Source organism: Phaenicophaeus curvirostris, chromosome 28 (genome assembly GCF_032191515.1).
Source record: "Phaenicophaeus curvirostris isolate KB17595 chromosome 28, BPBGC_Pcur_1.0, whole genome shotgun sequence".
Classification (NCBI taxonomy): domain Eukaryota; kingdom Metazoa; phylum Chordata; class Aves; order Cuculiformes; family Cuculidae; genus Phaenicophaeus; species Phaenicophaeus curvirostris.
The window spans coordinates 6,117,795-6,130,678 of NC_091419.1; the positions used below are offsets into that span (position 1 = coordinate 6,117,795).

The following is a 12,884-nucleotide window of genomic DNA, read 5'->3' on the forward strand; positions in this document are numbered from 1 at the left end:
TTTTCAGGCGGGACACCATAACTCCGTGTGAAAAGATTAATTGCTTTAGTATTGGCCTCCCCAAAACACCCACACGGGTCTTTAGTTTTGCTAAATTACAGATGAGGTGGCTCCCCTGCCTCCATCCACGAACCGAGGCTCCTAGCAGCAAGCGAGCGATCTGTGGTTATAGATACTCAGCGTGGAGAGAAGCAACGGGGCAAGAAAAAACCAATTTGGAAGCAAAATCGGGGTTGGTTGTGCTGATGGAGGCAGCTCCCAAAGAGCCAGACGCACCGAGCTGCAGAGGGATCTGCCGAGAGCAAGGGCAGAGCGGTGCCAGGAGCCGGCCGAGCCCGTTCTGGAGCAGCCTGGCAGCGGCTGGTGAGAGGGGAGTCGGGTAGGTGTGACTGGGTAGTTGTCTTCCCCTGGCTCCTCTTTCCCTGATGAATTTTAGGGTAAATGGTTCTGCAGCCAATCATAGAATCACCAGGTTGGAAGAGACCCACCGGATCATCGAGTCCAACCATCCCCATCAATCACTAACCCATGTCCCTCAGCACCTCGTCCACCCATCCCTTAAACCCCTCCAGGGAAGGGGACTCAACCCCCTCCCTGGGCAGCCTCGGACAGGGACCAATCACCCTTTCTGTGAAAGATTTTTTCCTGATGTCCAGCCTGAGCCTCCCCTGGTGGAGCTTGAGGCCATTCCCTCTCGTCCTGTCCCCTGTCCCTTGGGAGAAGAGCCCAGCACACACTCCAAAAAGAGACCTGGGTTTGATTTTGATCACGTCCAGTTCATTCACCACTAGTTATTTCCCGTCTTCGCCCATCTCCAGATCTATTTGCTCTCGTGTTTCAGCCGTGTGTGTGCTCTATGAAGGTCTCCCTGTTCAAACACGAATTGAAAAGCTCTGCTTGTAGTTCCCAGCTTTGTGTTTGCATGGCTTCTCATTGACGATGGCTTGTTTATTACCACTCCGCTCCTCCCCTCTAACCCCGGCACACTGTTCCAATTAGATAGAAATCTGCTTTTTCGATTAGAATGGCTGTGGATGGGATAACACGGTATGTATTTTTAGATTAATAATTTAAGCCAGGGGTTTTGTGGTTGGGTTTTCTCCTTGCAGTCACCACATCATTAACCGGAGGAGATGCACTGTTGACAAAACAGACCTCATCTGCTGCTTCTGGGAGGTGCTGTGAGCAAGATGTTTTTCGGAGTTGTCAATAAATTATTCTAGGATGCTGAAGTGTTGAAATAATGACATTTCCAGTTGATTTCGTTTGGGAGTCCCAGCGTGCTCGGCTCTAGAAACCCGTGTTCTCCAGAGCCCAGCAATAAAGAAGGGCTTGTATGTTTTGTTGGGAGTCGCTAACCTGGACTTGCACAAATCGGTTTTGGCCTCCTGTTTGTTATTTTTCGTGTTGCTCAGTCTTTTGAAGATGGGAAGGATGCTTAGTGGAACGTGAAGCTTTTCGGTTTTGCCCTGCTCCGGAAAAGCTCCTGCAGAACCGAAATATCAGCAGTTAAAGCTAAAAAACACCTTGATCCTCTCTGGAGCTCTCGAATAGCAGTTGTATTCCTGGTTCGCATCGAGCGTGCAGTGTCCTGAAGCACAAATCTTTCATTAGAACTGGTTCTAAACTATCACGCAGCTCCGAGGCGGCGCCTGCTGCTTTTCCCACAACGGAGTCAAGCGTGGCTGCTCCTGATCCGCTCGCTGGAGCCGGCGCTGGGTTCTGACTCCGCTTCTTAAAAAGTAGCGCAGGTAACAGGTTGAACGACGTGGAGTTTGAGGAGCTGAGCAAAGCGCGAAAGGGCAGCGAGCGAGGTATCGGTGGCTTAAAGGCAGTTGTGGGATTTTTTCTTGAAGAAATGCTTTTACCAGGTGTAAGGAGGCTGTGACCTCGCAGCCCTGTGTCTTGTGAGGGCTAGAGCAGCCGCCGCAGCGTTGAGGATGGGGTGATAAACAGGGAAACTGGGTCCAATTACAGCCAGTTTCCATTTTTCCCTGCTTCTACGAGGGCACCGAGTAGGGTCTGAGGCTGCAAAGACATCGTTGTACCCTGGTCTTTGCTGTGGCCGATCATAAACACCCAGGAAAGTGAATCAAAAATCTTTATTTTTGTCCGTAACCGCTGGTTTTGGCTCAGGCTCCAGTTAGTTAAACCGTTTCTTACTGAGAAGTCACCGTTACCGTCTCCGACACGGATTTGCAGGCGATTTCTGCTACCTGTCCAGACTCTGCTGGTGCCTCACCTCAAACACAGCCCCGGGGAGGCCACGAGGCTCCTGTCTCCAGGGCTCTGACGTTAGCCAGAGCTCTGTTCCGCAGCAAATTTCTCTCTCCTCGCAGCGCACTCAACCGCCACCCACCCCCTCGCGTGCGGCTGATGGAAAGTACTTCACGGTGATGAAGAGCAGGACCTGCTCAGCGAGGAGCTCTGCGGCGCGCGTGGCGTGCGCTCAACTTCAGCCCTCGCCCCCGCCCCGGGGAGTCTGAATCCCTCCCTCGAGGCCCCATTTATCCAAAAAGCAGCGATCGAATGCGCTAGCCGAGGAGTCTGGCTGAGGGCAGGAAGGTTTGGGTTTGATTTAAAGAGAATATCGTGTTCCTTCTGTCCCCACAGTCCCCTCCTGCTGCGGCTGCGTAAGCCGCGCTGGGATGTGCCGTGGAGGAGGGGAGAGCGTTTAAACCGTGGTGTTTGCTGAAGTTTTTGTGTTCACGGTGATGGACGCATCCTGTGGTTGGAGGTGCTTGCTCTTCGGCTGGGCTGCCTGCTGCAATTGTTCAGATAGTTCCCGGCCTTTCGCTTAAGTCCGAGCTTTCCCGGGAGAGAATCCGTAGCCTTCCGTGTAATGTGCAGGTAGCACAGCTGGGAAATACCATGCAGGGTGTTGGATTTTCTTCCCACGACTGATACCAGTTGGCTTTGATAGATACTGTCTGTTACAGCCTCTTCGTCCGCGTTCCGCTCTGGTTTGTGCTCAGCGTTTGTGATGGTTTTAAACACAAGTAATCTCTTAATTTCTTTTATTTCTGTCGAGTCTTTGGGACAGAAGTGAATAGTTTTAAAACGTTGACCTCAAATTCTTGGCCACCTTTAGAATAATTGATAAATGATGGAGAGTAAACGCTTACCGTGCTAGAGGGGATGCTGAAGTTACAGGTTGGCACCTCGGAGCTCTGTTCCTGCGCTCTGCCCGGCTTCTCCTTAACGTTTCTGCTCTGCAGCCGAAGGGAAACGGCTTTAACTCGTGGCTCTTCCTCTGGGGTGCTGGGTGCTGGATCCCTCGCCGGGCAGCGCCGCCTCCGGCCTCTCCCCGTGGGGGTTTGTCTTTTGCACCCACCCAAAAAAATCTTCCCGGTGGGTGCAGGGTGGTTTTCTCTCTCTCGTGTCCCCTCGCGCCCTCGTCTGCATCCATAAACCAGAAGTTTTCTGTGTCGTGTGTCCTCCCCGAGGAGTCTGTTTGGTCCCATGCCTGCATTTCTGTGCCCGCCGCGAGGCTTTGTGGCTCGGGCCGAGGCGCGGGCGCTGCCGGGATCCTGCTGGTGGGTCGAGGCCGTGGCTGGAGCGGCCGGAGGGCCGTGGGTGCGGCTCTTGGGGGACTCTCGCGCCATAAAGACTCTGTTTTGTTTTCAGCATTCTTCCATTCTGGGGAGTGTATTTGGTGACTCCTATTATGATCAGCAGATGACAGCTAGGCAGGCTAATGCCCTATCCCACCAGGTGAGCAAATTCATCTCCGATTTTCAGCTATATTTCGGCCACTTTCAGCTTAAAATAAATATAGATCAACTGGTTCTTTTATGAGATCACATTTTGTCCGTAGAGCTTTACTTCTGTTACTTTGAGTTTTCTTTTCTCCTGTTTTTTTTTTCCCCCTTCTGACTCTTCCCCCCCTCCCCTCCCTCTCGGCCCCTGCAGCAGATGGTTTGAAAGGTGTCCTGCCAGGTTTATTGGATTAAAAATAATGAAAATAAAGTTAACCCCCTCCTCTCTCTGGCCGTAGCTGCCTCCGGGAAGGGATCACTTGTAGGTGGGAACAATGGTCACTCCTGAATTTGGCAAACGGCTCGTGCACGCGACCAAAACCCAATTTGCAGAGCCGGCCCCTCGTTAGCGTGACGAGCGCGTGCACGAAGCAATCAGACTGTGAAATAGCCTCTAGGAGCAGGGAGAAAGGAGCTGGCTTCTGCGAGGTGATGCTCGAGGGGCAGATACCTGAGTTAGCAGCATGAACCTTGGGCCTTTTCACTTTGCTTTAAGCTTCCTTTTCTTTTGTTCTTACGATACCAGTGATTTTCTTTTTGCATCCCCCCCTCTCCTCGTTCCCCTGCGCTCTGAATTTGGCAGTGAACTCTGGAAAGTTGAGTGACAATAGGCCACGTTTTGATCAAGGAAACCTAAAGATGAATTTGTTTGCCTGTCTCTCTCAGTGCTGCTCCCCGTAACTCGAGCTTTGTAAGTTGTCTTGCTGCATTTTCTCTGTGCTTGGAAGTAACGATTCCTTTGTGCCTTGGTCTCCAGCTGGAACAGTTTAACATGATAGAGAACGCCATCAGTTCCAACAGCCTGTACAGCCCCTGCTCCACCCTCAACTACTCCCAGGCAGCGATGATGGGACTGACCGGCAGCCACGGCAGCTTGCAGGACACGCAGCAGCTCAATTACTCCAGCCATGGGAACATCCCCAACATCATCCTTACAGGTGAGGAAATCGCAGGCTTCACCGACCAGTCGAGCACCTCTGAGCCAAGGCCAGGCTGGGAGAGCTGGGCTTGTCCAGCCCAGAGGAGAGGAGGCTGCGGGGAGACCTTAGAGCAGCTTCCAGTAGGGAAAGGGGCTCCAGGAAAGCTGGGGAGGGGCTCTGGATCAGGGAGAGGATGAGGGGGAACTGTTTTCAGCTGAAAGAGGGGAGATTGAGATGAGATCTTTAGGGAGAAATGTTTTGCTGTGAGGGTGGGGAGGCCCTGGCCCAGGTTGCCCAGAGCAGGGGTGGCTGCCCCATCCCTGGAGGGGTTCAAGGCCAGGTTGGATGGGGCTTGGAGCCCCTGAGCCAGTGGGAGGTGTCCCTGCCCGTGGCAGGGGTGGGACTGGGTGGTCTTTTAGGTCCCTTGCAACCCAAACCATTCCAGCATTCTCTTCATGGTGCAACATTAAAGGCAAGGAGTCTTGTTACCTTTGAAGGTTCGGTTTCACCTTCTGTAAATATTTGTGTTATCGGTCTGGTGGATTCCTCTCTAATCCCCGCAAACAGGTAGAGCAACACTCAATGTCTTTCAGACCTTCCCTGCCTCCGAATTTACTGGATCCTCTCTCGCAGCGAGAGAGAAGCTGAACTCCTTCCTCTGCTGCTCTGTTGGAGTTTGCCAACACCAGGCTTGTCCCTGTCCCATATGGTGGCGAATCTGGTCACCGTGGGGCGTTTGGAAACAATCCTGCGGTTCAGTCGCTGTTCCAGCCAAGGGCTCTCGCTGGTCGAATCACAGAAATAAAGGCGATTGCTCCTAAACGTGAGGGAGAGCAAAGGGACCCGGGTGACACCGCTTTGTGACCCCCAGACACACGTGTGTGAATCGTGCTTTGAGTTGGGTGGTTGTGATGGTTTTGAGGCGCTCTGACCGAGCCGTAACTCCTCCCAGCAGAGGAGCAGACATTTCTTCTCTATCAGCCCGAGTTCAATGAACTATCCCAGGATTTTGCAAGCTGTTTTATGACTCATCTGCCTGGAGAAGGTGTATTTGCTGAGTCCTGCTGACACCTTTTCTCTTCCTCTTCCCTGCAGTGACGGGAGAATCTCCTCCCAGCTTATCAAAAGAACTGACCAGCTCTTTGGCAGGAGTGGGAGACGTCAGCTTTGATACGGATTCCCAGTTCCCTCTGGATGAACTCAAAATTGACCCTTTAACCTTGGATGGACTGCACATGCTGAACGACCCAGACATGGTCCTCGCCGACCCCGCCACAGAGGACACGTTCCGGATGGATCGGCTGTGAAGCGCGGACGCCAGGAGCGTGGGAGCGATGCTTCTTCCTGGAGCCCGGCCCAACTGGAGAGTCCGATGGGTCAGTCGGGGCAGAACAGGAGCTGCCGAGCGCGGCAGCGCTGTCCTGTCCAACCTGTACAATGAGTAAAGCTTGTCGTTCTAAGCTTGCAGCGCTGCAGACCCCTACTCCCCGTCGCGCCGTATCTCACCCCTTATCCGCTCATCGCCATGAACGAGAAAGGAGTTTCCATCAGCCTTTTCCTCTCCGGAGTCTCCCCCTTCCCCCCCACCAAAGCTCCAGCGTTAAGTTGTCGATTTATCCTTTGCACTAGAAGTCGGGAGCGGGGTCGGGTAGGTGAAGAGGGTTCAGAAAAAAGAGTTTTTCTCCCGTACCCGCTCGTCGGCTGCTGTTTGAGACCCGGAGGGGGACGCAGGCTACGCTCCCCCTTCCCTGCTCCGATGGGGAAGCAAAATCTGGGCTGTGCACCCTCTGGGGGGGCTCGGGAGGGTTCGGCTCCGCTTTGTGACGGCCGCTTCGTAGAGTAAACCCGCTGCTTCCATCCCTGCTCGGGCCCCGGGCCCTTCCCTCTTCTCTCCTGACCTGAGCAAACCCGCGGCCTCGGCCGAGCAGGCTGGAGGCCGCGGAGCCGGCGCCCGGAAACACTATGTTCAAAGCTTTTTGAAACGGATATATGTGTACTATATATATTTATAATATATGTATACATATATAGAGCATTTCTGAGCACACCAGAAAGTACTATAATTCATTACTTGATGAGCACGGAGGAAGGATCAGAGCGTTTTGAAGCAGCTAAAGGAATAGAGGAGCCCTAACTCGCGGAGTTGCTCCTAATCCCGCTCCGCGAGAGATTCCCGGGCAGCAGGAAGGGTGTTCCCGTAGCGATGCCTGAACCGCGAGGACTGTTGTTTGTTTTTTAGTCATTACTTATCCTCTTACCATTATTTATGATTTATTTTTTTTTATTTAATTATTTGGATATTAGGAAAGTAGCTGAACTACACGCAGCCGGCGGGAGCACGCGACGTCAGACTGTACAGTGCATCTTCTTTGTGTTTTTACTCCAGAAATATATTATATATATATTATATATACAGGTATTTTTAACTAACTGGAATTTTAAATAGATGTTGAGCAGAAGGAAGGAAGCCGAAGGCAAGTCTGGATGTTTTCCATAGTCCAAACAGGGTGGTGGGAACTGAGATGTTCCTTCTCTGAGCTGGGGGAAAGCAGCGTGTGCTCCGCAGGGCGTCCCGAGCCTCGGAGGGGCCACGGAGCTGCAGGATGGACGAGGGGCTGTTCCTGCTCGTCCTTGTTTCCTGAAGCAGAGCAGCGACCCGTGGATTAAAACACCTCCAGCCCCACGCTGGCTCCGAGTCAGCGGCTTCGCTTGGATGTCAGGGTGGAACTGGTGAGGATTCTCACCGTACAGGCTGAGAGAGTTGGGGTTGTTCAGCCTGGAGAGGAGAAGGCTCTGAGGAGACCTTGAAGCAGCTTCCAGTAGGGAAAGGGGCTCCAGGAAAGCTGGGGAGGGGCTCCGGATCAGGGGGTGCAGGGATAGGATGAGGGGGAACAGTTTGAAGCAGAAAAAGGGAAGATTGAGAATGAGACCTTGGGGAGAAACGTTTCCCAGTGAGGGTGGGGAGGCCCAGGTTGCCCAGAGCAGGGGTGGCTGCCCCATCCCTGGAGGGGTTCAAGGCCAGGTTGGATGGGGCTTGGAGCCCCTGATCCAGCGGGAGGTGTCCCTGCCCAGGGCAGGGGTGGGACTGGATGGGCTTGGAGGTCCCTTCCAACCCAAACCATTCCAGGATTTGATGATTCTGTCTCTGCACTTGCACAGGGGCAGGATCCGTGAGCGCAGGACCCTCCTTTTGGGGTAATTTCTGACTTAATATCATTTTGAGTCTTGCTAAGAAACCAGAAATTCCTTGCTCGGCCCCGGGCCGGGAGACGAAGCCGTCCCCGCTGGAGGAGCACGTTCCCGCGCAGGAGGTTGAGCCGATTGGTTAAATCCCACCTGGATAGGAGAGCCCCCTCAATTCCATCTCGGAACAAGCTGTGCTTTGTCCCTTCCCCTCCTGCGCCTCCCCAGCTGCTCCCTCCCCTCCACCCGCACCACCGGCCGTCCCGTTTTGTCCCCAGAGCTGTCCCTCGTTTCTCAGCCGCCACGACCTTCCAGCCAGAGCCCCATCCCTTGGGCAGGAGGCGATAACGAAGCCCGCGCGGCCGGGCTGCCCTAATGAGTTATATTAGGTTTCTGTGTGCTTCCAGAAATGGGTGGGACGCCCTTGGAGCTCCCGGCGAGCCCCGCGGAGCGGCTGCCGCCTCGGATCCCGCGGAGCCGGGGCCGCGTTTGCTCACGTTTGTGCCATTCGTTGACCATTTGCACTAAACTCGTGTTCCCCTTTGCTCTCTCCGCTTCCCTCTGTCCTTTCCTCACGTTCCTTCCCGCGCCACGGAAAGCGTCTCCGTATCTCTGTTGGAAGTGTTCTCTGTCAGGATTCCAGCCCCGTAGCTCCCGGTAACTCCCGGTGTCTGCTTATTCCGGATTGCTAATGCTTTTTTTTTTTTCTCCCCGTTGGAGGATGCCGCGAGGGAGCGGGAGCGAGGGGAGCGCGGCCGCAGCGGGATCCGCTCCCTCTTCCCGCGGTTCCTCGGTGGGATTCCTGCTCTCGTTGGAATGACTCCTGCATGTCGATGCTTGTTTGTGATCAACTTCGTTAAAACCAGAGTCGCTTCAGAAGGAAGCAGCGAGGTAGGAGGTCGAGATTCCTCCCGGAGCCTTTCGCAGGGAGCTGCCGCTCATCGCTACCTTCTCGCTTCGTTATTTTTTTTTTTTAATCTACGCCTGTAAATAAGAGATCTTGTTAATGAGACGTTTAAAATGGCCTTAACTCAAACGCAGCATGTGTGGATGCTACAATTAGGGACCATCTCGGTGAGAGCGAGCCAGGGTTTGTTCCTCGCGCGGGTGGAGCCGCGGGAGGCGGCCGGCGGGGCCGAGAGGCGCTTGGGCTCAGCTGCCTGTGGGAACGGGGACGGTGTCCAACAGCGCTTGCGTTTCCCTTGCTGGGAAGGTGGTTTCCTGGCAGCACCGGTGGGAGCTGAACTTCCACAGGGGTTTTTCTGCCCCTCTCCCTTGAATATTCCCGCTTTTGTAACGTGGGGCTGGGTTTAAAGCAAACCCGATCCGTGTGGAGCAGATCCCCGGCGCTCTCAGAACCTGCTTGGAGTGGGAAACTCAGTTTGGACCCTTTCAGTCTCAAATTGTGCGTCCGGGCGAGAGTTGAGGGGAGCCGGGGGGCGACAGGATCCCAGAGCAAAGGGGCTGGAGGCACGCGTCTGCGTTCCCGTCGCGGACGCTGAGGTGCTGCTGTCTCAGAGCGGCTGTTCCCACCCTGCCGGGGGCCCTGCCCGCGGTGTCGGAGAGAAATCGATAATCAATAATCGATCTCGCGAGTTCCAGAGCCAGACCGTTGCGTTGACAGCGCGGAAACGTGAGGAGCGACCCCTCGGGGGAGGGAATACTGTGATTTTGGTGGGCAGGAGGCTGTCCCCAGGCTCCGAGAGCGGGATCGCCCGCGTCCCCAGCGCTTCTGCACGTCCGAGACCCCAAACTGCCCTCCCCGCCCCGGCCAGAGACCCTGCGGGTTCTCTTTGGGCTTTTAAGAGGGCAGCGGGTTTCCAGGAAGAGCCTGCGAGCGGAATCGCTCACGACCTGTATGTTTTATTACCTTCTTTTCCATTTTAATTCCTTTTTTAAGGAGCGTGCCTGCAGCCCTAACGCTTAAGGATGGAAAGCAAGCGCTGCCCCCTGAGTGCGCATCGAAGCCGCATCCGATACCGTACGGAACCGTTTAAACTCCCCGCAAAACTAAGGTCTTGACTGTGCTTGTCTGTTAAAGCTTGGATTGCTGTAGAAACCCTAATTAAGGCTTGAGATCCGTCCCTAACGAGCACAGCGCTCGCCTGGCCCCCTCCCTGGACCAGGAGGACGAGGGGAGCTGCCTCCTCCTCCTCCTCCTCCTGCTGGGACCTCGCGGAGAACCCAGCGCGTCCGCTGGCCGCGGCCTCGACACTGTGAGGCGAGGTGAGCGCAGGCAGCGCCCGTCCCTCCCCGCCTCCTTTCTTTAGAAAAACCAAAAAAAAAACAAAAAAAAAAAAAAGGAATTTGGTGTTCCTGTTGTTGGTGTTGGCGTCGCCGCGCAGCGCGGGCATGGGTTGCATGGCGGTTTTCGCCGCGGCGGCATCACGGCTCTGTATTATAAACCATTTTTACCTTTTTAAACCGAACCATCGTGTGGAATTTCTATTCTGCCAACCAAAACACTACATCGCTGGCTCTCCGTCGTGTTATTTATTTTGTTATTTGGGGGGGGAGGGGGGGTCCCTGTGGTGTACGTTTGCCTTCTGTGGGCTTGACCAATTTTATCAAAATAAAGACCTGAAGGGGTAAAAGGCGTTTACTGTTTTCTTGGGTGGCTCGGGGCTGGCTGCGGAGAATTCCGCGGAGGGAGGCGAATCCTTAGCGTAGGGGATCCGTGCAGGCAGAAGATGAAGCCGTGTGAGATACCGGGTTGCTTTGTCTTGGTCCTTTTTACTTTGAATTTGCTGGGAAGCAGCTGCAGGAGAATAAAGCATCGGCGACGCGTTGAGTGTTGTGTCCGTGTTCTGCGCGCTGGAGAATCCCGGCGCGCCGGTGTCGGCGTTTGCCGGTGCGTACAAAGGTTTTGTTGATTGTTTTTCCTTTAGTAATTGGTTCGGCTTTAGGGCGACACAGTCTGGGGAAGAAAACCCAGGGGGCAAGGGAGACGAAGGGGAAAACGCGAAGGGTTCTTGACGTATCTCCATCCATGTGCTGCCACGCTGGGGCTGCCGGAGCTCGGCGGCCGATCCTGGTGTGGGTTTGGCTGAACCTGGTGTGAGTTTGGTTGATCCCGGTGTGGGTTTGGCCGGTAGGAGCTGTGGGAGCTGGTTTTGCTCTTTGTCCGGTCGCTGGGAAGGTCGGAGCTCGGCGGGGCAGGGGCTGCCGGTGCTGCTGGCTCCTCCGAGAGCCGCCTCGGCCGTAGGGAAACGGAACCGGGCTCGTTCAGCTCCTGGGGCTGAGGAGGAGGCCAGGTCTCTGTGCGTTCATGCCGTTTAAGAACCGGTTCCTGCGGCTGTCGGTGTTCCCCTCAGGAATTGGAGGGCTGGAGGCGAGTCGGAGCGCACCGAGGGTGATGGGTTAATTCACCGAACCTGGGAACCTGGCTCCGGCTGCGTGTCGGGAGGCGAAGCCGCAGCAGCTCTCGGGTCGCGCTTTGCACCGTCGGACGCTTCCGCTGGGGAGGCAAAGCTGGAGCTTGGCTCCGCTTGGGGATTTCTAAGACATTAAATGTAGAGCAGATGAACAGGTAAAGCTTCTGTTCTTGCAGAGTAGGGGATGAATATAGAAGTTATGTGAGAATATAACATATAATTATGGGGTAAAACACCAGGGGGTGTCGGGCTTGCTTGGACGCGACTTCCTTTACTCCCTGGATCCTGAATATTCATGGCATGAGCATCAGTTGGAAGAGAAAAAGCATAAAACGCCCTGTCCCCTCCACTGGCCTCGGGGCAGCGTTAGCGCAGTCGTTGGTCGTGTTGCGGATCCGCGGTAGGCGTCGAGGTTTGGTTTTGGGGAGGAATTAGAACTTTTAGCTCCTTTTCCTTCTCACCCCCATCCGTGAAGGATCCCTCCTGGGAGTCAAACCAGGGTTGTAGTAGTGAAGGGCAGGTTTGATTTTACTACACTTCAATACAGCTGCTTCCAGCAGCGTCTCTCACAGACTGGCAGCTAAAAACAACTTCACGTCGTTCGTTGAGCTTGGGGCGAGAGGGCAGATTTATGCAGTATAATATACTGTTCTGTACAAGCTCACCTTTTTCTATTCTGATAATCGTGTATGATTTCACTGATATATGCAATCCGATATCCAGCTACAGCGTCGGTGGCACCGGAACTCTGGAAAAGTTGTCCCCGTGACATCAAAGTTTTATTTATTGTGGTTTTTTTTTCTATAGGTAAAGTGGAAAACTGAAGTTGGCTTTAAGTGTTTGCAATCTGAGAAATGATGTGACAAAGCAGCTCAACCCGATGTACATTCTTTTCAACCCTTTCTTTTTTGTGTGAAGGCTTTTGTCTTTGTATCTTTGCATTATTTGTAAATGAAATGTAATAAAAGTTCAACTGGTTTTGTCTCTGGCTGCTTGGCTCTTCCTTAGGTCCCTTTGTTTGCTTGTGGACTGAAGGTTCAGTGCTGAAATAGTGATGGTTTCAGCGCTCGGGTTTATAAAGAAAGAGTAAAAGCAAGTTCATTTGGGGAGCTGGCTTCTCCCAGGGAGGGAAACCGGCCTCTGCCCTTGCAGGGGAACCTGCAGCTGCATCTAACCGCTGCAGAGGGTTGTGATGAGTCCTGGAATTAAAGGCAGCTCCCGCAGCAGCCCCTGAGCTGCACCGTGGTGACAGGGCGGTGATGCCTCCCCTTCTCCCAAGCCAGAGCCCGCGTCACCTTTTGGGGCCCCCGCGCAGCTGTGGAGCCATCCGGGGGCAGGAGGGTCCACGCTTAACCTGAAGCATCTTGCAAAATGAGGTTTTTGTTGTTGCTTCAGGGAGACTGGAATGCTGGGGGGGGGATGGTTTACCTGGAAGGGACTGGGGATTGCAGCAGCACAGGGTTATAACGGTCCGGGTTCCTAACCCTAGAAATCCTTTGTCTACTGTGAGGCCCCCGTGATGCTAACAGCTTCAGTTTTCCCAGTCCCGTTTGTGAGAGCCCTGGCCCGGCAGCACAAGACAAACGGAGCATAAAGCTTTCATTCCTCGTTCTAAAACAAACCAGCACTCGCAGGAACCAGGTGGGGCA

The 12,884-nt window shown here is 54.1% G+C and overlaps 1 protein-coding gene across 5 annotated transcripts in view; it reads left to right on the plus strand.

Moving 5' to 3' along the window:
* The window catches only part of CRTC1 (CREB regulated transcription coactivator 1), a 47,404-nt gene extending 35,189 nt beyond the window's left edge, over positions 1-12,215 (plus strand). For 3 of the 5 annotated variants that reach the window (XM_069877799.1, XM_069877802.1, XM_069877800.1), the window contains 3 exons: positions 3,628-3,714; positions 4,516-4,696; positions 5,774-12,215. In XM_069877799.1, coding sequence (XP_069733900.1) covers positions 3,628-3,714; positions 4,516-4,696; positions 5,774-5,985 — 480 coding nt within the window. In that variant the 3' untranslated portion in view covers positions 5,986-12,215. The remainder of the gene's footprint in view (positions 1-3,627; positions 3,715-4,515; positions 4,697-5,773) is intronic. The other 2 variants (XM_069877801.1, XM_069877804.1) reach the window with 1 other exon arrangement.
* The last annotated feature ends 669 nt before the right edge of the window (positions 12,216-12,884 follow it).